The sequence below is a fragment of the Carcharhinus amblyrhynchos genome, unplaced genomic scaffold, assembly GCF_965287045.1.
Source record: "Carcharhinus amblyrhynchos unplaced genomic scaffold, sCarAmb.v2.hapA scaffold_37, whole genome shotgun sequence".
Taxonomy (NCBI): domain Eukaryota; kingdom Metazoa; phylum Chordata; class Chondrichthyes; order Carcharhiniformes; family Carcharhinidae; genus Carcharhinus; species Carcharhinus amblyrhynchos.
Window position 1 is genome coordinate 7,766,441 of NW_027649778.1, and position 26,350 is coordinate 7,792,790.

General features: G+C 44.3%; 1 protein-coding gene across 1 annotated transcript in view; it reads left to right on the forward strand.

The window, feature by feature from the left end:
- Positions 1 to 26,350, forward strand: part of ap2s1 (adaptor related protein complex 2 subunit sigma 1) — a 54,047-nt gene that overhangs the window by 21,106 nt on the left and 6,591 nt on the right. The window contains exons 2-4 of the mRNA XM_080218293.1: positions 8,915 to 9,064; positions 18,767 to 18,880; positions 23,363 to 23,422. Of these exons, the coding sequence (XP_080074419.1) occupies positions 8,915 to 9,064; positions 18,767 to 18,880; positions 23,363 to 23,422 (324 nt within the window). The remainder of the gene's footprint in view (positions 1 to 8,914; positions 9,065 to 18,766; positions 18,881 to 23,362; positions 23,423 to 26,350) is intronic.

The following is a 26,350-nucleotide window of genomic DNA, read 5'->3' on the forward strand; positions in this document are numbered from 1 at the left end:
CAAAGAACTGGCGAACAGCCAACATCTGTGAAAATATCCCCAAATCACAGCTCCGAGCCTTCATTAGGAGAGGGAAACAGAGTTGGAACTGTACTCCTGATTGATTAATCTTGTGTTCTATTTTGAAGATTTGTTTGAAATTTTACTCAGTGTTAATTGGTAGTAAGCAGAGGATTGAAGCCCATATCCTACATTTGGGGTTCAGACAAAGGTTATAAACTATCTGCAGTTCACTGTGTTGCTTTTAATGCCTCAGTATGATTAAAGCCTTGAGTTCACTCTGTTATTGAACACCCCCATCTTATAATCATTTCCAGATATCCATTGGTTTCCATGTAACATGTTCCAGCCCAACTTGTTCTTCATAATTAAAAGGGTGGAGTACACTTAATGGTATAGGCACAAATAGTTTGCTGATGTAACCCTTTCTCTAGCAGTAGAGAGTCAACAAATGGACTTGGGGTGAGGGAGTAGGCAGAAACAACTGTGATATATATTGAAGAAGCCTTTCAGCACTGTGGCAGCACGGTGGCACAATGGTTGGCACTGCTGTCTCACAGCGCTGTGGACCCTGGGTTTGATTCCTGGCTTGGGTCTGTCTGTATGGAGTCTACATATTCTCCCCATGTCCTGAGTGGATTTCCTCCGGGTGCTCTGATTTCCTCCCACAGTCTGAAAGATGTGCTGGTTAGGTGCATCAGCCATGCTAAATTCTCCCTGAGTATACCCAAACAAGAGCCAGAGTGTGGCGACTAGGGGAATATCGCAGTAACTTCATTGCAGTGTTAATATGAGCCTTCCTTGTTACTAATAAACAAACTAAGCTTAGATTTTCATTCTAAATTTAAAGTTTATTTATTTCTATCACAAGTAGGCTTACATTAACACTGCAGTGAAGTTACTGTGAAAATCCCCGATCGTGGTTAGCGTCCTTCCATCTCTGTAAGAAGATGGATGTGGAATAAGTCTGGTAGAGGGTTGAATAGTTTCGTATGGTGCACTTCTGCTGATGGTTGAGGAGACTGGTCTGTAAGAGGTAAGTTCTGCTATGCGAGGTGGTTATCAGGTTCTTTTTGATGCTGGTGCCTGTTGCCAAGTTATAATTGCTACTGATCATCATGTTGGCACATGCTGGCCAATATGTGATGTTCCCATTTCCCTCTATCATTGAATGATGTTTTCCCAGATATGAAAATTGATATTTAGGGTCTTCATTTCAATGCTGGCAAGCATCACTGCAGTGAAGGTCCGACTGGCTTTCTGGTTGTCATTTTCTCGCCGTGCAGAAAATCCTGGGGGATTGTAACTTGGGTGTGTATTTGAATTGTAAATGGAAAATGATACTGAAAACTTGTGCTGGTTGAGGAAGTAAAGACTGGGTGGTGCTGTTTAGAACCTGTAATCACTGATGGGCAGGTCCCCTCCCACACACCCTGCCATTGCTCTCATTCCACCATCAGGAAATAGCTAAACTGCTTAATCATTATGTGGAAAATATCTTAAAGGTAGGCTGAAGGCAAGTGTGTGGCACAGTGGTTAGCACTGCTGCCTCATAGCACCAGGGACCCGGGTCCAGTTCCCGGCTTGGGTCACTGTCTGTGTGGAGTCTGCATGTTCTCCCTGTATCTGTGTGTGGGTTTTCTCCGGGCGCTCCGGTTTCCCCCCACAATCCAAAGATGTGAGGGCTAGGTTGATTGGCCAGGCTAAATTGACTCTAGTGTCAGGGGCACTAGTAGGGCAAACGTGTGGGGTTGCAGGAAAAGGGCCTGGGTGGGATTGTGGTCAGTACAGATTTGATGGGCTGAATGGCCTCCTTCTGTACTGCAGGGATTCTATGATACTACTTTGATAACAACAACCTGTATTCATATCCTGCCTTAAGCATCATAAAACAATGCAAAGTGCTTCCCACATATGTTATCGAACAGAATTTGGCATTGAGCCACAAGGGATTATATTAATCAAAGAGCTAGGTTTTGAGGAATGTGTGAAAAGGAGGAAAGAACTGGAGAGGTTAGGGCCCCGGCAGCTGTAGGCAAAGCTACCAATGATGATAGAGGTTGCTAAAGAGGCCACAAAATGGAGGAATGCAGGCTTGGTTTTTGACTTTGAGAACAGAGGCAATGCAGACTTTAAACCCCCTTATCTTGTCTCACATGTTTTGAGATTAGTCCGCTACACTTTCAAACTTGACCTCTGTACCTGGTACCCAGGTATGCAAGTTATCTAATGCAGATCGAATGTTATTTAATTACCAAAGTTATTGATAGGCTAAGACCCACACCATGGCATATCACTAAGATTAAGAGTCAAAAGGTGGAGGTTGCAAATGGGTAACTGCAGGCTTTAGTTTTACTTGCAGGAGGCAAAGAAAGCTGTGAAAGGTGAGAAGTCCCCAGTTTTGCTACTCTGGGAAATGGTAGCGCTAAAGCCTATATGCTAGAATAGCCAGTCGTTTAGCTAAGCTGTTTTGCTATAGCTAAGATGCTGGCATCTATCTGACAATTAGAAGATTGCCCATCTATATCCTATCTGCAGAAACCAGGATAAATCTAACCCAATCTTATACCAGCATCCTCCCAATCACTAGGAAAGTGATGGAAGGAGTCAAAACTAGTTCCATCAAGCAACCCCAGCGCACCTATAATCTGCTGCTCCTTTTGGGTTTCGCTGGAACTGTGGCTCCGAACATTGTCACAGCTTAGATTCAGACGTGGACACAAGTGTCAGAGGAGAGGTGGGAATTGCTGCTCCCAAAATCAAGGCTGTACATGACTGGAATATAACAGTGAGGAAGCCTTGCAAAACCAGTCAATGGGGAGCAAAGGTAAAAGGATCCACTGGAGTCATACCTGATACAAAGGGGGGGGAGTGGTTGTCAAAGGCAGTCAAAGTCATCACAGAGCTGGGACATGACCATAAGTGTTCCTCTGGGAAGTGTCCTCAACCCAACCACCTCCAGCTGCTACATTAATTCTTATTTTTATTTTCATGGGACGTGGGCATCACTGCCCATCCCTAGTTGACCTTGGAGGGTAGTTGAGAGTCAACTACATTGCTGTGAGTCAAGAGTCACATGTAGGCCAATCCAAGTAAGGACAACAGATTTCCTTCTGTAAAGGACATTAGTGAACCAGATGGGTTTTTCCGACAATGGTTTCATGGTAGCTAGTAGATTCTTAATTCCAGACTTTTTTTGTTCAATTCACATTCCACCATCTGTCAAGGCAGGCCCTTAGAATATTAGTTGAGTTTCTGGATTAATAGTCTAGTGATATTTGGAATTCTATGACATCGAAAGAAGGGGGGGAGGGTTACTTAACTGAGAGCTGATGCAGCCCAGTGAGTATAGGGCTGATGTGCAAGTAGAAGCATGGACAGCAGACTTTAGGATGTCCTCAGGACGGTAGAATGGGGGACACCAATTGGGAATGTGTTAGAAAAGTCAGGGCCTAGAGGTAATAGAAACACAGATGAGAGATTCTGTTACAGGTGAGCTGAAGTAGGGAGGAGTCTGGCAGTTTTACAGAGGTGGAAACAAGTGCCTGAAGTTATGATGCAGGTATGTGGTTGGAAACTCATTTCGGGGTCAAATATGACACAAGGCTTATAAACAGTCCGATGCCAGGGAGAGGATAGAATTGGTAGCTGGGGAATGGAGGATGCAGTGGATCTTCCCAAAACTTTATTGAAGATAATTTGATTATATCTGGTATTTGATGTCAGACAAGCAGTTGGGTAATTTAGAGATAGTGGAGGGATTGAGTGGTGATCTAGGGGTACATGTTCATAGCTCCTTGGAAGTGGAGTCACAGGTGGATTGAGTGGTGAAGGAGGCATTCAGCATGCTTGGTTTCATTGGTCAGAGCATTGAATACAGGAGTTGGGACGTCTTGTTAAAGTTGTACAAGACATTGTTAAGGCCACACTTGGAATACTATGTGTGAAGCAGGGAAAGGGGTAATCAATTTAGTGCATTTTGTACCTTGCCTATCTCTCAAACATAACCTTTCCTTATGGCTGATCTCTTTAAGCAAAAACCCAGCTTGCAGGTGCAGCAGGTGGTCAGGAAGGCGAATGGGATGCTGGCCTTCATAGCGAGGGGGATTGAATATAAAAGTAGGGAGGTCTTGCTGCAGCTGTATAGGGCATTGGTGAGGCCGCAGCTGGAGTACTGTGTGCAGTTTTGGGCGCCGCACCTGCGCAAGGATATTTTGGCCCTGGAGGGAGTGCAGAGGAGGTTTACTAGGCTGATACCGGAGTTGAGGGGATTGAGCTATGAGGAGAGGCTGAATAAACTAGGCTTGTACTTGTTAGAGTTTAGAAGAATGAGGGGAGATCTCATTGAGACGTATAAGATGATGAATGGGATGGATAGGATAGAGGTGGAGAGACTCTTCCCGCTCAAAAAAGACAGTAGGACTAGGGGGCACAGCCTCAAGATAAAGGGGAGGCGGTTTAGAACGGAGTTGAGGAGGAACTTCTTCACTCAAAGGGTGGTGAATCTCTGGAATTCTCTGCCCGTTGAAGTGGTAGACGCTGCCTCGCTAAATATTTTTAAGAAGCGGGTTGATGGGTTCTTGATAAGAGAGGGGATTAAGGGTTATGGGGAGAGGGCGGGAAAGTGGAACTGAGCCACGACAGATCAGCCATGATCTTATTGAATGGCGGGGCAGGCTCGAAGGGCTAGATGGCCTACTCCTGCTCCTATTTCTTATGTTCTTATGTTCTTATAATACCACTAGGCCATCGCCTCCCCTAATGATGTTCATTAATTAGATCTTTTATGGCATTGCCCTTAGACATATGTGCGAGTTTCCCTCCAAGCTAATCACCATCCTGCCTTGGATATATATTGGTGTTCCTTCACTGTTGCTGGGTCAAAATCCTGGAACTCCTTCCCTAACAGCACTATGGGTATACCTGCACCACGAACTGCAGCAGTTCATGTAGGCGGCTCGCCACCATGTTCTCGAGGGCAATTAGGTGTGGGCAGTCTTGTCAGCGATGCCCACATCACTTGAATGATATTTTTAAAAATCCACCATCATCAATATGCGCTGGGTTATCATTCACAAAATTCTAAACTAGACCTGGCATATTGATGCCATTGTTACAAAATAGGACAGAGGCTGCTTACTCCACAATGAGTGGATCACATCCTAATCTCTACAGCCACATCGGAGAAACATTTTTTTAGTTTGTTAGGTTAAAGGTCGGAAGCCTCGTGAAGTATGACTAAATCCCAACCATTTGCTGGTTTGGCATTAATGTGGGGAATATGATGTTTCACTCCAGCCTGATTCTACTGCCACACTGGGAAGCTTTTATCAAAACAAACTTTATTTAACAAAGTTTAACTATAACAATGAATTAGCTTAACATCTAATAATTGAACAATCCTTAAATGTGACAAGATGTGATTCTTAACTGCTAATCTACCCCTATGAGTTCCAATTCAAGCAATATTCCTCTTATAGACTCAAACTCTTCTTCAAAATCAGTTAGCAAAACACAGGCTTACGTGTTTGTACTTAGGTTGCCAGTCCTAGCTCCAAGATGCCCTCCAGAGAGACTGAAGGGGGGTGGGGGGGGGGTAGAAGAAAAGAGAGAGAGAGAGACACATACACTTATTGCTTCTTTCAGGACCAGACAGGAACAGTTTTAAAACAAGAGAAACTGTGTTTTTCTACTGTAAGCTTAGCTCTTCCCATCATCACATGACTGTCAATCCATCTCATCAAAGCCCTATTCTAAAACCCCAGGGAAAACCCAAGTAAACACAGATGCATTAACTCTGTTTCAACAAACACACCATTTAGCTAAAATGAGTTATTATCCTGCAGTCTCAGCATGGAGCTGCATGTTCCTTCAGACAAATCGACTCCTTGCAACAAAACACTGCCTCTTAGAAGAAACATGCTGTAAGTATGTTTCTTAAAGGCACATTATCATAACAAGTGGGGTGGCGAGTTGACATGGGGGTTGGCACTCTGCCTCATGGCATCTGGGACCAGGGTTCGGTTCTGGGCTTGGGTCGCTGTCTCTATGGAGTCTGAACGTTCTCCCTGTTTTTGCGTGGGTTTCCTCCAGCTGCTTTGGTTTCCTTCCACAGTTTGAAAGACATTTGGGTTGGGTGCATTGTCCATGCTAAATTCTCCCTCAGTGTGCCCGAACAGGTGCGAAATGTGGCGAAAAAGGGACTTTTACATTAACACTGCAATGAGATTACTGTAGGCCTACATGTGATATTAATCAATGAACTTTAAAGTTAGAGTAGTAAAGATAGAGTAGTAAACCTTATATCAACACAGTCAAGATCCAGGCAGAAGAAGGTGCATAAAGAATGGCAGCTTTGGGTGAACAGGAGAATATATCAGGGATGTATTGATTGGTGGGAATATATTGACAAAAATAGGAAGAGATGAGAATTATAGAATTGTATAGTGCAGAGGAGGCCCTTTGGCCCATTGAGTCCATACCGACACATTAGTTTGGGAGTTCAGGTGTTTCTAATGAGCAAAAAGTATTTTCTTTTGCATCCTATCACATGGTGGAGAATTGCTGGAAGAGCCTTCCAAAAGTCTGCACACATGTCATGTCCATTTGATTTTAGAGTCACATATGTCTTCTCAGTGTGAGGAACCTTCTCAATTTTTCTCCATTTTATGGATCCCTACAGTACAGAAGGAGATCAACTCTTCCACAATTCCAGAGGCCAGCTCATAGAATCCCTACAGTACAGAAGGAGGCCATTTGGCCTATCGAGCCTCCATAGTCCACCCAGGCCCTACCTCCGTAATCCCACGTATTTATCCTGCTTGTCACCTTGACACTATGGGGCAATTTAGCATGGCCAGTCCACCTAACCGACATACCTTTAGATATTAAGGAGCAGTTTAGCGTGGCCGATTCTCAAACCCGCACACCTTTGGACTGAGAGGGGAAGCTGGAGGACCTGGAGGAAACCCACAGATGCAGGGAGAACATGCAAACTCCACACAGACTGTGACCAAAAGTTTGAAAGAATGGGCCAACCAATTCTCGAGCACTGGACTTCCATACCAGTTTTTGATTTAAGACGTATGTTGCTCGTTTACAGAAACCATCCAATTTGGACACAGCACAATCTCCTGCTGTTTAGTATATTTTGAACCAGCCCAACAGAACAGATTATTTTTCCTATATATTCAGCGAAAAAGCCATTCAACATGGTTTAAAGCTACTAGTAGTTAGATGTTTCCTAGTTGTCATTTGTCTTTGTTCGTCTACTTGCTGCTTTTCTTCAAAAACAATGAGAATTTTATTAGGCCATTGAGACCAAAAAAAATTCCAGCTTTGATCCCTGGCCTGTACTGTAATTGTTAATCTCATCCTGTGGGTGTTGCTTCATTTCATCTCGGTGCCCCTAGGTGAGAGATGGAAAAGTCCTATTGTCTTTTCTACGCTTGACTGCTACCTAGTTACCAATATAGCTGCCCTGTTGTGAGGCTGCTTCAAAAGGACAGGAGTAGTGGCCTGGAGAAAAAGCCCTATACATAGTATGGGCAAATTGGAGGGGAACATGCTTTGCAAAATGCCTAAAGTGTACAAGGAGTATTCACTTGTCACAGTGGTAGTCCGTATGGACTCCAATGACTCCAGTCTATTATCATGCATTTTCATAACTTCAGGGATTGCCATAGAGTATTGGAAGCAGTCTTAACATCGTGGGGCCTTGATCTATGATGGAGTCAATGCCTCGTTCTCCCAAGACTTCTCAGCGGCGATACCACAGAAGTGCAGAGATTTTGAAGAAGTTAGAAAATCTCTGAAAGTTATTGAAATGCTGCTGCTCTGAGGGTTTCATACAATGGGTCTTCAAAGATTTTCAGCAATCCTACTGGGATTGGCTTTTTAAACTCTGCGGAAGACAATGATTTGAGAGCACAATCTGCAGTATCGTTTATCTTGGGCTGCACCCCTTGTCGTTACATTTCCGTCTGTGTTACTCATCATATTGACCGGCTGATCTGGTAAATGAGCACTATGGCTAATTTTGCCAGGGATGTCCATTTATCTTTAATGAAATGCATCCCTTAGTGTACTCCTTCTGTTTGAGGAGGCCTATGCAATATTCATCCGCCTTCGCTAATAATCCCTGCATTTATAATGGTGAAATATATCATATGCTATCTTTTAATCTAGTCATTGCTCATATGAGTAACGCCACTGCAGGGACACGGGTAAGTTTAAGTTTATTAGTGTTACAAGCAGGCTTACATTAACACTGTAATGAAGTCACTGTGAAAATCCCGTCGCCACACTCCGGTGCTTGTTCAGGAACACCGAGGGAGAATTTAACATGGCCAATGCACCTAACCAGCACATCTTTCAGACTGTGAAAGGAAACCCATGTACATATGGAGAGAACGTGCAGACTCCGCACAGACAGTCACCCAGGTCTGGAATGGAACCCAAGTCCCTGGCGCTGTGAGACAGCAGTGCTAATCACTGTGCCACCTTGCTGCCCACTAAGTGGCTTGGTAGAGAGGTTGTGGGTATGATCCTATGAGTCCTCACAGTTGGCGAGGAAAGCCCTCATGAGCGTTGCATATTTAAAAAAATATTTCTGTTATTTTGGGGACAAATAATCTCTGACTTACACCTGTAGATGTATGAACCAATCATGTATCCTGTGAAAAGGCATTGTTTTGTAATAATCGGAACCAAATATGTCTATGTTTTCTCTAAGTACGGGTGGAAAAAATGATAAAGTTGTCCTCTATCAATTTTTGAGGGTTTGCATTTTTTTGTAAAAATGAGAGAAATATTCAATAGAGAGATATTTTTTTAAAATTTCCCCCATGGGCACTAATTCAGTCAGAAAGATGATACCACAGCTAGTTTATCAGTTTACTTTTTCTCTCTTCAGATCCGTTTCATCCTTATTCAGAACCGTGCTGGGAAGACCCGCTTGGCTAAGTGGTATATGCAGTTTGATGATGATGAAAAGCAGAAGTTAATTGAGGAGGTTCATGCTGTGGTCACTGTCCGTGATGCCAAACACACCAATTTTGTGGAGGTATGGTATGGTTGCGGGATTTTTGAGACTGCAAATTCTTAAAATGAGCAATGTTCATTTCCGGGTCTGTACTCATTGAGGTTTAGAAGGATGTGGGGGGGGATCTTATTAAAACTTACAGGATGCTGCGATGCCTGGATAGAGTGGATGTGGAGAGGATGTTTCCACTAGTAGGAAAAACTAGATCCAGAGGGCACAACCTCAAACTAAAGAATAATCTTTTAAAACAGAGGTAAGGAGGAATTTCTTCAGCCAGAGGGTAGTGAATCGATGGAACTCTTTGTTGCAGAAGGCTGTGGAGGCCAGGTGATTGAGTGTCTTTAAGACAGAGATAGACAGGTTCTTGATTAAGAAGGGGATCAGGGGTTGTGGGGAAAAGGCAGGAGAATGGGGATGAGAAAAATGGCAGCCGTGATTGAATGGCGGAGCAGACTCGATAGGCCGAGTGGCCTAATTCTGCTCCTATGTCTTATGGAGTATTGTTCTCCGTCCACAACTCTGAAGTTGGCACTTTACTGCAATCTTTCCCTCCCTCCCTCGCACCCACTCAACACTTTGAATACCAACATTATCAAACACACAGATTTTATACTCAAGCTCATCCTACAACTGTCATCAGCACACGTGGGCACAGTCGGAGTTCTTGCACCACCACGTTATAGTCCAACAGGTCTGTTTGGAATCATGAGTTTTCGGAGCGCTGCTCCTTCGTCAGATGAGTGGTGAGGTCAGGTCAGTACATGTGGACTGAGAAAAGAATACATCACCTTAAGGGCCTTTTTGCTGATCTCTGGCAGTGACAGCTGTGGGAAAGCACATACGAATATTGGATAAAGAGAGGATCAGGCTCATTTGTGATGCTTCTCAGTTGAAAAGCTTACTGACGCTCAGATTGCAAGCTCGCACATAAAGTATGACTACTTTTGACCAGTGATTATGTTTCTGCTATCGTGGTTACTCCCTATAAATTAATACTCAACATAATTCTTAGGAAAGGCAATGAAGAAAAAAAAGTGTGTATATTAGGCAGCATGGTGGCACAGTGGTTAGCAGTGCTGCGTCACAGTGCTAGGGACCCAGGTTCAATTCCCGGCTTGGGTCACTGTCTGAGGAGTTTGCACATTCTACTCATGTCTGTATGGGTTTCCTCCGGGTGCTGTGCTTTCTGGAGTTAGGTTTGTGGGTTAGGTTGATTGGCCATGCTAAATTATCCCTTGCTGTCAGGGGAACTAGTGAGGGTAATTACATGGGATTGTGAGGATAGTGCCTGGTGGGATTGTTCTTGATGCTGACTCGATGGGCAGAATGGTTTCCTTCTGCACTGTAGGATTCTATGATTGCACTGCGTAGTTGGGCTCAGATGGTGGGGGCAGTTGATTGTATTCTTTCCAACAGCCACAGTGGCTAGCAGTGCTATCTTACAGCGCCAGGGACCCGGGTTCAATTCCCAGCTTGAGTAACTGTCTGTGTGGAGTTTTCGCATTCTCCCCATGTCTGTGTGGGTTTCCTCCGGGTACCCTGGTTTCCTCCCACGGCCTGAAAGATGTGCTGATTAGGTGGATTGACCGTGCTAAATTCTCCCGTGGTGTACCCAAACAGGCGCCAGAGTGTGGCAACTAGGGGATTTTCACAGTAACTTCATTGCAGTGTTATTGTAAACCTACTTGCGACACTAATAAATAAACTTAAATCAAGTACCTGGTTTCAGCTGTCCAGTCGAAGACTGAATCCCCAACAGGGAAGGAGGTAAAAATATTCTGCGCAGATTGCTCGCAATTGCAGCAAGCCCAAAAGTTAGCAAAACTTACATTTCTACAGCGCCTTTCACAACCTCAAGCCCTTCCAAAGCTCTTCATAGCCAGCAAAATAATTTTGAAGTGAATTTATTATTCTAGCATAGAAAACATTTTATTTATTTATTAATGTCACAAGTAGGCGTGCGTTAACATTGCAGTGAAGTTACTGTGAAAATCTCCTACACTCTGGCACATGTTTGGGTATACTGAGGGAGAATTTAGCATGGCCAGTGCACCCTAACCAGCACATCTTTCAGATTGTGGGAGAAAACCGCAGCACCTGGAGGAAACCCACACAAACACGGGGAGACTGTGCAGACTCCACACAGACAGTGACCCAAGCCAGGAATCGAACCCGGGTCCCTGGCGCTGTGAGGAGCAGTGCTAACCATTGTGCTGCAGTCAACTCGGCCTATAAAGGCTAATATACTCAACTTGTCCGTAATGAACAACACAGCATGATTCGACATGGCAAAAGAAGAGAAATATTAATTTATACAGATCATCCCATTGGCATCTGGGTAAGCAGTATATCTGGAGCAAAGTGCAAACTCTGATTGTTATTGTTGGAGGAAAGATTGAGGCTCTTAGCCACATATCTTGTGGTTTGTACAGGCTTTATCCAAAAGGAAGTGAGTTACACATTAGGTATGCCTCATCAGAGTGAGCCCAACAGAGTTCATGCATCAGTGAGATGTTTAGAAGCACTATCTAGCAAGACTACATTTATGCAATTGGTACTGTTTGGGAGGTTTAGCTCTGCTAGTGTTATTCCCCACTTTAAAGGAGAAACTATTAGCCTTGACAAGGTGTTTGGACACCTTTCTCTATTGTAAGCATATATAGCTTTGAGAATCCTTAAATAGGAAACTGAAGTTAAAATTCCTTAAAGTTGTGAATGTTGAATCAATCTGAAGGTTGCTATACAGTTTCCGAAATCTCTTCCCGAGAGGGGAAGTACGCTCTTAACTCTAAATGGTGGCTCCGGCCTTGAACAGTCCCGTGTTCTAGTTTGCTCCATTCCTCTCTTGCGGGCATCGTCTCTGTTTCAGTTTATTTATTAGTGCTGCAAGTCGGCTTACGTTAACATTGCAATGAAGTTACTGTGAAAATCCCCTAGTCGCCACACTCTGGCACCTGTTCGGGTACGCTGAGGGAAAATTTAGCACCTAACCAGCATGTCTTTCGTACTGTAGGAGGAAATTGGAGCACCGGGAGGAAACCCACGCAGACACAGGGAGAACGTGCAGACTCCGCACAGACAGTAATTCAAGCCGGGAATCAAACCCGGGTCCATGGCACTGTGAAATAGTAGTGCTAGCCACCGTGGGCTAATTTATTCCATTAGTTATTCTTTGCATGTGATCCATGACGTAGATGGCTGACAGGCTATTTGATCAAAGATGGCAGTGCTCAGCAAGCTCTGTGATGCTGAGATTCACCAATTTATCTGAGGGCTGGACCTTCTGGTATCGTTCTCTGGTGTTACTTTGTATCAGGCAGTGAACTAACCAACTGAAGGAGAAAAGAAAACTCTGCTCGGTTGGCAAGTGGTACATAACGTTTAACCAGAAGATCATTGATTCATTCGTTCCTTGATAATTAATCAGTTAATTCATCTCCCTTGGGCCAACAGTTGGAGTGCGCCAATTAACATCCCAGTATTTTGTTTTCAGATTCTTGAAGCTGATGCTTTTGACGCACTCTGTTTCAAATAGAAATAGGTGTCCCAACACCACAGCTAAATCTGATCATTTGTCACTAAAACTGTGTACAAACATCTGGCAGATTCAACAAAAGAGTTATCCCTCGGATGGTAATGCCTGCAGATGTGTAACCTCGGTAGATGGTATTTCATGGCGTGTATTAACAATGCTGGTACAACTCTGGTGACGCATACCTAATCTGTAACTTGATTGTCTTTGAGTCATTAGTTTCTCACACTGCTCTAATTAGCCCTGTGCTGCGTTGCTGTCAGTTCGTTGTTTTGTTTACTCCTTCGGTGTGATATGAATCGTATTCGTCCTCTGAGTACTGTCAGATTTTTTATTATAAACTGCATGACTTGTGAGCTCAGCGCAGCAGCAGTGGAGCAGTGGGACTTGGGTTCTTTTTGAAAAATACTCATTTTTCTTTAGAAGGTGCTGATTTATGCTGAGGCTCTCACATACCAGACCCACGGGGCTTTTCCTCAGCGATAGACAGTGTACTTATTGCAGACTAGAAATAAATAGCCTTTCCCTTCTATGAATGCCACCACGTGGTATTTTTACCTGGCAAACCAAGATTGTCCATATGTTTTGTCCTCAGAGGTCTCTATGATTCTATAGCACAGAGCCTCCCCCGATTCATAGAGGTCATAGAAACCCTACAGTGCAGAAGGTGGTCATTCGGCCCATTGAGTCTGCACCAACCACCCAGGTCCTGTTCCCGTAATCCCATATGTTTACTCCGTTAATCCCCTGACACTTCAGCACGGCCAATCAATCTAACCCACATATCTTTGGACCCTAAAGGGCAATGTAGCATGGCCAATCCACCTAACCCACATATCTTTGGAGTGTGAGAGGAAACTGGAGCACCTGGAGGAATCCCACACAGACATGGGGAGAACATGCAAGCTCCGCACAAACAGTGACCCAAGGCTGGAATTGAACCTGGGTCTGTGGTGATGTGAGGTGATGCAGCAGTGCTAACCACTGTGCCACCGTGCTGCCCTAAACTTGAACTTTGAACTAAAATTTGAATCCCTGTCCCCATTAACTTGCATCAATCTCAAATTGCTGGTGATAACACATTTCAGTTTTCTGATTTTAGGGCATGTCCTTCAAAGAGGTAACAATGCTAACAGCAGCCTGTGCAAACCTCAAGCCCATGAACTCAAAACTGCTTGACGTCAGGGTCACCCAGGGGCTGGCAGCACTACTGTACATATCTATCAGAGTGTATTTTGATGGTTAAGTAAACAAGACGGCAGTTTTCAATTACAGACCTAACACGACAGACGGGCTGCAGAGCTATAGCACGGTGTTAACCCGGCAACTCACAGATCCATATAGGCCCAATCCCCCCTCTATTCATTTCTCACCTTGAGCCACTCCCACATAGACACCATGAGCTGAAACCACAGAGTACCAACCTGCATGGCAAATGTGAGTGGACATTGTGCCTGGATGGTGTTGGTCCTGTCAAATGTAAAAAGGTTTTGGTGGGCTGGGGACAGACTTCCTGAATAATCTAGGGAGGGGGCCCTTGTCCAGACAATCAGCAATTCCTCTCCCCACCATCAGTGATAGAGTTTGGGTAACTTTTCCCTGTGTTCTGGAATCCCTTCCCCAACACCATGTGGCCTCCTTTGAAAGCCTCCTTCAAATCTGCATGTTTGATTGTGCCTTTTCACCACATTTGCTAGATTCCACATCTGCGAGATGGCGAATCTGTGGAATTCACTACCACAAAGTAGTTGAAGCCAAAATGTTGTCTGCTTTCAAGAAGAAATTAGGTATAGCTCTTGGGGCTAAAGGGATCAAGGGATATTATTTGGTGGGGGGGGGAAATCAGGATATTGAATTTGATGCAGTAAGTAGTCTCACAACACCAGGTTAAAGTCCAACAGGTTTATTTGGTAGCACGAGCTTTCAGAGCGCTGCTCCTTCATCAGGTGAGTGAATTGATGAAGGGACAATACTCAAAGCTCATGCTACCAAATAAACCTGTTGGACTTTAACCTGGTGTTGTGAGACTACTTACTGTGCCTACCCCAATCCAATGCCAGCAACTCTACATCATTGAATTTCATGATCAGCCATGATCAAAATAAATGGCGGAGCAGGTTTGAGGGGCCAAATGGCCTATTCCTGCTTCTAGTTTCTATGAATGCTGCTTCTGCCTATTCCTGCTGCGTTCTGATTCCTCTTGTGCAGTGCTGTGGGAGCTTTTGACATTAAACCTGCTTTTATAAACATTAGTTGTTGTGTAATGGGAAGTAGTTCTGCAAAGATGTCTTGGCGTTGCACATCCGGTGTGGTGATTTATAGACAGGTTTGTCCTACTCTTGCTGCCACTGCCTTTCAACTCTTGATCTGGGTGGATTTCATTTTTCTTCTTCTGTCCTTTTCCACATGCATGACCATTTAGCCAGTCAACACAGAGCTTTGACAGGCTCCATATCTGTCCTTAACAAATGACTGAGCGAGGAGAATAGTGTGAGGAGCAGAGCACATTTATTGCCGAGGCAGGGACTGGCCGCTGACTGACTCTTAATGAGTCATGAAAGAAATATTAATGCTGCTTAGACCCCAGAAACTGACTCAGCAAAAAAGAAATGCTCCTGATGGGAAGGAATGCCAGGGATGATGGACATAACCTAGTTTGTCTCCTGCCAATTGTGATCTGTTTAACAAGATTCAGAAGTGAGGTCAGTCGCTCCCAAGGGTCAGTGAGGCAATGCACCATCCGTACAATACAGGCTGCTGAGATCAGTTCCCTCTCTGGTTGATCTGACCTCGGGCGCATCTGAAATAGAACAAAGAAAATTACAGCACAGGAACAGGCCCCTTCAGTCCTCCAAGCCTGCGCTGACGTTGCTGCCTGACTGAACTAAAACCCTCTACCCTTCTGGGAATCATATCCCTCTATTCCCATCCTATTCATGTATTTGTCAATGCGCCCCTTAGAAGTCACTATTTTATCTGCTTCCACGATACACCCAGCAGTGAGTTCCAGGCACTCACCAACTTCTGTGTGGGGAGAAAAAAAATCGCCTCGTACACTCTCAAACTACAGTACGCCACCCCCCCCCCCCCCCCCCCACCCTGTCCGTCCGTCCATCTGTTTTCCCCCTACCCCTCCCGTCCCCCTGCAAACACCATATATGTACACACACAGAAACACACACACTCCCCAGACATATGCACCCACACAGCGTTGGAGGTATAGATTAGTACAACATTTTAGAAGCAGCCACTAATCGACTGGTCTTGAACACTGCAGTCTCATTTTGCGTCTCTTGGCTGGAGAGATGAAAAGAATCAGCGGAGATTCTCTCTCCTGATTGATGCCGTAAAGTGAACATGTTTACAAAGGGACAGGATTGAGCATGACCTGTGGGGCCTTCCATAACCTGTTCCGCTGCCCTGCTTCAAGACTGACCTGCTTGAGTTGGCACGGTGGCGCAGTGGTTAGCACTGCTGCCTCATGGCGGCAGGGTCCTGGGTTCAATCCCTGGCTTGGGTGACTGGCTTCTTCTGTTTTGTAAAGGAAAGAGTTTGAGCCTACATTTGCTGCCTGTGTTGGCTCCTCAAAAGAAAATTAGGCTTGAGTTCATTTTTTTTAAGAAACAAAAAGTTATATTTACATAGCACCTTTCATGACCTCAGTACTTTAGAACCAATTAATTATTCGAGAGGTGCAGTCAGACTTGTAGGAAAAGTAACCAGGGAGTAGAAGCTTGATGCATTTAAATTTTCAGTGATAGTTACTGAAATCAGCTGTGACGTTCCTTTTGAAGAAACTGCCTGCTTTCACTTGGGCCCCAGGCACAGAAGTAAAAATGTTTATGAAGATGAGGTAAAGTAAAGTGAACATTAGTACAAAAACAGAAAAATGCTGGAAGATCTCAGCAGGTCTGACAGCATCTGTGGAGAGAGGATAGAGCCCGTTTTGCGTCTGGACGTCCCCTTTACGAAAGGAAATTCTGTCGGAGGGAAGAGCAGTACTTCTTCAGGGAAGGTATTTCTGGAAAGAGAACTGGCTGTGAGCTAAACAGATAGAAACAAAACAAAAAAGAGACCTAGGGGTACAGGGTTCATAGCTCCTTGGGAGTGGAGTCACAGGTGGACAGAGTGGTGAAGAAGGCATTCAGCATGCTTGGTTTCAGTGGTCAGAACGTTGAATACAGGAGGTGGGATGTCTTGTTGAAGTTGTACAAGACATTGGTAAGGCTACAGTTCTGGTCACCTTATCGTGGAAAGGATATTATTAAACTAGAAAGAGTGCAGAAAGGATTTAGTAGGATGTTACCGGGACTTGATGGGTTGAGTTATAATGAGAGGCTGGATAGATGGGACTTTTTTCTCTGGAGTGCTGGAGGCTGAGGGGTGATCTTATAGAGGTCTATAAAATAATGAGGGCATAGGTCAATTAGATAGTTAATCTTTTTGCAAAGGTAGGGGAGTCTAAAACTAGAGGGCATAGGTTTAAGGTGAGAGGGGAGGAATACAAAAATGTCCAGAGGGGCAATTTTTTCTGGAACAAGCTGCCAGAGTTAGTATTGGAGGCAGGTACAATTTTGTCTTTTAAAAAGCATTTGGACAGTTACATGGGTAAGATGGGCATATAGAAGGATATGGGCCAAATGCAGGCAATTGGGATTAGCTTAGGGGTGGGTTTTAAAAAGAAGTGCGGCACGGACAAGTTGGGGCGAAGGGCCTGTTTCCATGCTGTAGACATTTATGACTCTATCAGCTCTGATGAAGGGTCTTCCAGACTGGAAACATTGGCTGTATTCTCTCTCCACAGATGCTGTCAGATCTGCTGATATTTTCCAACATTTTTCTGGTATGGTTTCAGATTCCAGCATCTGCAGTATTTTGCTTTTGTCTTAGTGCAAAGGGGTGTTCGCCCGCAATTTAAAGCAATCAAACACACTTTCCCCATTATCTTAGCTGTTTGTTGGAAACCAAGGCACCAGGAGAAACCCCCCTTTGTCAATGCTGCCATGAGATCTTATGCACCCACCTGACAGGCCAGACATTATTTATTATTATTATTATCCCGTATATTAGGATACAGTGAAAAGTATTGTTTCTTGCGTGTTATACACACAGAGAGAAGGTAACAAGAGAGTGCAGAATGTAGTGTTACAGTCACAGCTAGGGTGTAGAGAAACATCAACTTAATGCAAGGTAGGTCCATTCAAAAGTCTGACGGCAGCAGGGAGGGAGCTGTTCTTGAGTCGGTTGGTACGTGACCTTGGACTTTCTTGAAGTTTTATTTATTACTCACAGGTAGGCTTATATTAACGCTGCAATGAAGTTACTGTGAAAATCTCCTAGTCGTCACACTCGGGTGCCTATTTGGGTACGCTGAGGGAGAATTTAGCACGGCCAATGCATCTAACCAGCACGTCTTTGGACTGCAGGAGGAAACCAGAGCACCTGGAGGAAACCCATGCAGACATGGGGAGAATAATCACCATCTGTGTGGAGTTTGCACAATCTAGGAATTGTACCCGGGTCTCTGGCTCTGAGGCAACAGTGCTGACCACTCTGCCACTGTGCCACTTTTGTATCTTTTTCCTGATGGAAGAACTTGGAAGAGAGAATGTCCGGGATGCGTGAGGTGCTTAATTATGCTGGCTGCTTTGCCGAGGCAGCGGGAGTTGTAGCCAGAGTCAGTGGATGGGAGGCTGGTTTGCGTGATGCATTGGGCTACGTTCACGACCTTTTACATTCAAGAATATTGCTATTACAGGTGGTGGCTCAGTGCTTAGTACTGCTGCCTCATGGTGCCAGGGACCCAGGTTCAATTCCTGTCTTGGGTCAATGTCTGTGTGGAATCTGCACATTCTCCCCGTTTCTGCATGGGTTTCCTCCAGGGTGTTCTGGTTACTCCCCCCTGTCCAAAGATGTGCGGATTAAGTGGATTGGCCAAACTAAATTGCTCTTAGTGTCCAAAGATACGTGGGTTGGGGGGGTTATGGGCTAAGCCTGAGTGAGAGTTGATGCAGACTTGATGGGCTGAATGGCCTCCTTCTGCTCTGTAGGGATTCTATGATTCAGGATTAAAAATTGCTTCAAAAAGAATAGGCATGAACAGGAATGGACATGCAAAAAGCTGGAGATGTATTAAGCTTTAAAGTATTTAATGCAAAAAGATTGTTTAATTTCTTCTGTTCCCTTTGCAGTTTCGAAACTTCAAGATCATTTACCGGCGTTATGCTGGTCTCTACTTCTGCATTTGTGTGGATGTCAATGATAACAATCTGGTCTACCTGGAAGCTATCCACAACTTTGTGGAGGTAAGAGGCAACTGCAACTGGAATACATTGATGTAAACGTTGCTTTTAATTTTGATTCTAAACCACTTTTGGCAACCTTCAGTGTCAAGTTGTTGGTGTGGCTCACTCACCAAATGACTGCTCCTGAAATTTAGATGGAAGGAAATAACTCCCGCCATGATTTGGATTCAAACTGCACCACGTGTCTGGTATGTGTGTATGCGCGCACGCACGTGTGCCAATATGCAGCTACAAATGTATTCGGATGAATTGTGACGCCTTCCAGAAACAAACAGCCTGCCTCAATTCACCGTTGAGACTATTAAGTGAAGAATGGACACTTGGATAAGGTGCCAAAGGGCCGCAGCTGTGGCAGGAAGTCTGTGCAAGCAGAGTTTGTGGAGGCACGTTCCTCGGAATTTCCTAGGAAGTTTGTAATGGCTTACTTCCTCCTTTTTTAGTAGAGATATTTAACAGTGATTGTGTTGTCCTTCCAGTAATGCGATGCCACCAGGGCTGGGCTTCAGACAAGAAGTCTGCATCATGTCAGTTGTGCAAATGAGCCATTGTTAAGTGACCCTCCCTGTGTGTTTTAATCTGAGGGGCAAAAACTATTTTCATCTGGAAGAGCCTCCACCTCTTCCCTAAAGGCACTGACTCCAGTTTTATTGGTTTTTCCCAAAGATACAAGTATAAAGTGAAGTAAAAGTTATTTATTAGTCACAAGTAGGCTTACTGCAGTGAAGTTACTGTGGAAATCCTGTAGTCGGCACACTCCGGCACCTCTTTACGTACACTGAGGGAGAATTTAGCATAGCCAGTCCAGCTAACCAGCACATCTTTCGGACTATGGGAGGAAATTGGTGCACCTGGAGGAAACCCATGCAGACACAGGGAGAACGTGCAGACTCTGCACAGACAGTTACTCAAACTGGGAATTGAACCTGTGTCTCTAGCTGTGAAGCAGCAGAGCAAACCGCTGTGCCACCATGCCGCCCAGTTTGTTCTTTGTGTTCTGGGTGTGAATAAACGATTCAACCACAAAGAATACCATGAGTGATCCTGATCCTGATCCTATCCTCACCTCACGTTAGCACACTTTCGAGTGCCACTTTGCTGACAATTAGGAGCAGGGACCCTGCCATTTTCCTTGTCTCTAACTTGGACAGGGTCAGTTAAGTTAGTTCAGCTGGTACCCCAGTTGAAGATCAATAGTACAGACACTGAGGATTTTTTGATTTGATTTATTATTGTCACATGTATTTAGCATACAGTGAAAAGGAACGGAGTTGAGGAGGAACTTCTTCACTCAAAGGGTAGTGAATCTCTGGAATTCTCTGCCCGTTGAAGTGGTGGAGGCTACCTCGCTAAATATATTTAAGACACGGGTAGATAGGTTTTTGGTAGACAAGTGAATTAAGGGTTATGGGGAAAAAGCGGGAAAGTGGAACTGATCCACTTCAGATCAGCCATGATCTTATTGAACGGCGGGGCAGGCTCGAAGGGCTAGATGGCTTGATCCTGCTCCTATTTCTTATTTTCTTATGTTCTTAAATACATACAGTTACTTGAGTAGGGCCTGAGTGGGAATGTTGGTACAGGCTCGATGGGCTGAATGGTCTCCCTCTGCACTGTAGGACTTCTATTCTATATTAATGATTTATAAAAATAATAGCATGAGGACTTTTATTTTAAACACAAAATCATTAGGATGTGAAATGTGTTGTCTGAGAGTGTGATGGAAACAGATTTAATTGTGGCTTTTGAAAGAGAATTAGATACTTATCTGAATAGATTTAATTTGCAGGGTGAGGGGGTAAAAGGCAAGGGAATAGGATCAGGTGAGTTGCTGTTAGCGCGAGCTGGCAAAAAAAAGACGGTTCGAATGGCATTCTGTTGTGTAATCATTTGATGAGTCTGTGATAATTGCTCCCTCCTACAGTGTAGCACCTCCACTGGGTACAATTACAGCTTGGCAATTTAACATGGATGGTTTCCCATTGAAAATGGTGAACGTAGAGGCAAAATCGCAACAGAAAATGCATGCAGATGTAAGAGATGTTATTTTAGATATTGAGAAAAGCAGGCGAAGAGTCGGGGCTTATGGCTTGACAAGTGAGTGAATGATGAATTGAATTTGTTATTAAAAGATAATGCTGGAAATACTCAGTGAGTCAGGTATCCCCTGTGGAGGGAGAATCCAAATTAATGTTTCAGAGTTAAACTCTCAATTTGTTTCAATAGAATACAAGAGCAGGGATGTACTTCTGGGGCTGTATAAGGCTCAGGTCAGACCCCATTTGGAGTATTGTGAGCAGTTTTGGGCCCCGTATCTAAGGAAGGATGTGCTGGCCTTGGGAAGGGTCCAGACAGAGTTCATAAGAATGATTCCTGGAATGAAGAGCTTGTCGTATGAGGAACGGTTGAGGACTCTGGGTCTGTACTCGGGAGTTTAGAAGCATGAAGGGGGATCTTATTGAAATTTACATTATATCCAGGCCTTTGCAGTATCCTGTATGTGGAGATATTTCCATGAGTAGGGAAAACTAGAACCAGAGGGCATAACCTCAGGCTAAAGGGATGATCCTTTTAAACAGAGATGAGGAGGAATTTCTTCAGCCAGAGAGTGGTGAATCTGTGGAACTCTTTGCCGCAGAAGGCTGTGGAGGCCAGGTCATTGAGTGAGTTTAAGACAGAGATAGATAGGTTTTGTTTAATAAGGGGATCAGGAGTTATGAGGAAAAGGTAGGAGAATGGGAATGAGAAAAATATCAGCCGTGATTGAATGGCAGAGCAGACTCAGTGGGCTGTGTGGCCTAATTCTGCTCCTATGTCTTATGGTTAATCAATACCAACTTGAAGACTAAAAACTTGTAGGTGGAAAGGAAGACTGAGGAAAGTAAGGCTTGTGTTGAGATTAAGTGGAAGTGTGGCAGTTCCTGGTTTCATGTTGGAAAGCAGAGGCTTGCAAAAGGCAAGAGTATTTGATGTGCAGGAGATGTGGAAGAAACCCATTGCATAATAGCAAACACTACAGAGGGGCTGGGGATGAGAGCCACTCTGACCAAGAGTCTTCCTGGTTCAAAGCGTTGGTCTGTTCACTGTTCTCAGATGCTGTCAAACCTGCTGAGATTCTCCAGTCTTTTTGGTTTTTGTATGAGAAGTGTTGTCTGTGAGGCAGCTGTCAGTTGAAACATATACCGAAACATTGATGTTTCTCAGAGCAAGTTATTGGATCTTTTTCTGATCCTGGAATTCAAGTGTTGAGTGCTTAATGATGTTTGCCATACAGTCCCACCAAAATGTGACATCACATTATGGTGAAACTCCCACCAACTTTTACAGATGCACCATAGAAAGTATCCCTTCTGGTTGTATCACAGCTTGGTATGGCTCCTGCTCTGCCCAAGACTGCAAGAAACTACAAAAGGTTGTGAATGTAGCTCAATCCATCACGCAAATCAGTCTCCCATCTACTGACTCTGTCTACACTTCCCACTGCCTTGGCAAAGCAGCCAGCATAATTAAAAACCCCACACTCCCCAGACATTCTCTCTTCTACCTTCTTCTGTTGGGAAAAAGATACAAAAGTCTTAGGTCATATACTAATCGACTCAAGAACAGCTTCTTCCCTGCTGCTGTCAGATTTTTGAATGGACCTACCTCGCATTAAGTTCATCTTTCTCTACAGTCTAGCAATGACTGTAACACCACATTCTACACCCTCTCGTTTCCTTCTCTATGAACGGTATTCTTTGTCTGTATAGTGCACAAGAAACAATTCCTTTTCACTGTATACTAATAAATGTACAATAATAAATCAAATCATACGCAGGAACCGGCATAGAATCCTGACAGTTTAGAAGGAGGCCATTCGGCCCATCAAACCTGGACCAACCATAATCCCGTCCAGGCCCTATCCCTATAACCCCATGCATTTAACCTAGCTAGTCCGTCTGACACTAAGGCAGAATTTAGCATGGCCAATCCACCTAACCACACATTTCGGGTGTGGGGGGAACTGGAGCACCTGAAGGAAACCCACGAAGACATGGGGAGAATGTGCAGACTCCACACACAGTGACCCACGTTGGGAATCGAACCCACGTCCCTGGCACTGAGACTGCAGTGCTAACCACTGTGCCATCATAGGATTTTATGATTCTATGATAGTTCATTAAGCACTCAATGCTTGAAGTGCAGGATCTGAAAAATGACCCAATAACTTTCTCTGAGAAACTTCAATGTTTCCATGTATCAATAAACCACTATTTATGCCCGTCGTGGGAGATTAAACCACCACGAATGACATAACCCTTTGAGTGCTTATGCTACCCTCTCCTGATCTATCAGTGTTTTTTTTTAGAGTAACCACTGTTTGTTTCCTCGTCAGGTATGAAACTGAGCTGCCTCAGCTCACGCAGATTCTCATCTCTTTTGAAACAAAAAGGAAAGTATGAAGAAAAATTTAGTAATATTGCTTTGCATCTTGTCTTATTGCAGGTTTTGAATGAATATTTCCACAATGTCTGTGAATTAGACCTTGTCTTCAACTTCTACAAGGTAAGTTATCATACTGCTTCATCGCTTTCCCAAATCTCCCTCCCCCTTTTAGTGCTTTTCTCCTCCTCCCACTCCACTCTGATACTCACTGCTCAGAGTAAGAAAGAGGACAGGGATGACTTAATCTCTAATATATTAGTTTCCCCGTCTGTGTGGGGATTGTTTATTGAGTTGAAATCAATAACTTAGATCAGAGCAAGCGTGGCCCATTTATCCATGCTCGAAGCTATGTATATTCATTCTGTGGGGGCACTTCCTTTGCAGATAGGAGGAATATGTCCACACGTTGCTCCTTTTATGAACTAAACAAAAACTTGGGTGACAGCCATTCCCTAGTTCATTGGTCAGTGTGTTGCCATGCGCAAGCAGAGTTGACCTGCCTGGTTTGAGTTTGAATGCATGTCAGTTGACTGTTCCCTGGTGCATTCTCCATGGCAACAGCTTCATCAATCAGAGTTCACTTGCCAACCAATTGGCACTTTTTTATGTAGTATAATTGTGTGCCCTTTGCAATTGGTGATCTTGTGAACTGTCCTAGTGAATGCAAGATGAAAAGCTTTTTAGCAATGGTGAAGATTTGCGTTGTCTATTCGTAAATTGTCCATGATGTTTCCCCTGGTGCAGAGGCTCTGGAAACTTCTTTCATGGTGGGTGGCACAGTGGTTAGCACTGTTGCCTCACAGTGCCAGGGATAAGGGTTCAATTCCCAGCTTGGGTCACTATCTGTGCAGAGTCAACACATTTTCCCCGTGTCTGCGTGGGTTTCCTCCCACAGTCTGAAAGACTGTCACAAGTGGGCTTACGTTAACACTGCAATGAAGTCCCTGGAGCTGTGAAGCAGCAGTGCTAACCACTGTGCTACCGTGCCGCCCTTTTATTTAAGTTTAAGTTTACTTACTATTAGTGTCGCAAGTGGGCTTACATTAACACTGCAATGAAGTTGCTGTGAAAATCTCCGAGTCACCACACGCTTGTTCAGGTACACTGAGGGAGAATTTAGCATGGCCAATATACCTAACCTTTTATGAACTAAACAAAAACTTGGGCGACAGCCATTCCCTAGTTCATTGATCAGGGCGTTGCCATGCGCAAGCAGAGTTGACCTGCCTGGTTTGAGTTTGAATTCAAAGTGCACAAGAAACTCAAACTCAAACTCAAAGGTTAGGTATATTGGCTGTGCTAAATTCTCCCTCCGTGTGCCCGAACAAGCATGTGGTGACTCGGAGATTTTCACAGCAACTTCATTGCAGTGTTAATGTAAACCCACTTGTGACACTAATAGTAAGTAAACTTAAACTTAAATAAAAGGGTGGCACGCTAGCACAGTGTTAATGCTGCTGCTTCACAGCTCCACGGACTTGGATTTGATTCCCGGCTCGGGTCACTGTGTGGAGTTTGCACGTTCTCCTTGTGTCTGCGTGGGCTTCCTCCGGGTACTCCGGTTTCCTCCCACAGTTCAAAGATGTGTGAGTTAGGTTGATTGCCATGCTAGATTTGCCCCTTAGTGTCCAGGGATGCGTAGGTTAGAGGGATTAGTGGGTAAATGTGTAGGGATATGGGGGTAGGGCCTGGGTGGGATTGTGGTTGGTGCAGACCCGATGGGCTGAAAGGCCTCTTTCTGCACTGCAGGGTTCTATGATTCTATAAACCTAATTAGAAAAGCTTTTTTTACTTATTCGACGTGAGTGTCACTGGCAAGGCCAGCTTTTATTGTCCACCCCTAATTGGTCTCAGGAAGGTGGTAATAAGTTGCTACCTTGAATGCAAATGATTAACTCGTTAGGTCAATTCAGAGGAAGATTGAGTCAACCCCATTGGCTGGGTACAGTGTCATATACAGGTCAGAGCACGTAAAGACAAATTTCCTTTCCTTGCAGTGTAGCGGGTGAGTTTTTCTGATAATCCAGTAACCTCATGGTCACTGCTTTTCATACAATTTTAATAATTGCATGTAAATGCCACAGTTGCTATAGTGGGAATTATATTTGCATCTTTGGCTTAGATAGCACAGTGACTAGCATTGGTGCCTCACAGTGCCAGGGACCCGGATTCAATTCTGGCCTTAGGTGACTGTCTGTTCCTCCGGGTGCTCTGGTTTCCTCCCCCAGTCCAACAATGTGTGGGTTAGGTGGACTGGTCATGCTAAATTGCGTCTTAGTGTCCAAAAATGTTTCGGTTAGATGAGTTAGACATGGTAAATATGCGGGGTTAAGGTGATAGAGCAGGGAGAGGACCGAAGTAAGATATTCTGTGTGTATGAGTCAGAGTCATTGCAGGCTCGATGAGCTGAATGGCCTCCTTCTGCACTGTTATAGGGATTCTTTGATTAGTCCTGTCTTTGATTTGATTTATTATTGTCACATCTGCATACAGTGAAAAGTATTGTTTCTTGTGCGCTACATAGATAAAGTTTATAGAGAAGGAAACAGGAGACTGCAGAAAGTAGCGTTAGTCAGAGCTAAGGTGTAGAGAAAGATCAACTTAATGGAAGATAGGTCCATTCAAAAGTCTGACAGTAGCAGGGAAGAAGCTGTTCTCGAGTCAGTTGGCATATAACTTCAGATTTTTGTATTTATTTCCCGATGGAAGAAGGTGGAAGAGAGAATGTCTGGGATGCATGGGTTGCATAATTATGCTGGCTGCTTTTCTGAGGCAGCGGGAAATGTAGACAGAGTCAATGGATGGGAGGCTGGTTTGTGTGATGGATTGGGCTACATTTATGACCTTTTGTAATTCCTTGTGGTCTTGGGCAGGGCAGGGGCCATACCAAGCTGTGATGCAACCAGAAAGAATGCTTTCTATGGTGCTTCTGTAAAAGTTGGTGAGAGTCGTAGCTGGCATGCCGAATTTCCTTAGTCTTCTGAGAAAGTAGAGGCTTTGGACTTTCTTAACTGTAGTGTCGGCACGGGAGACTAGGATAGGTTGTTC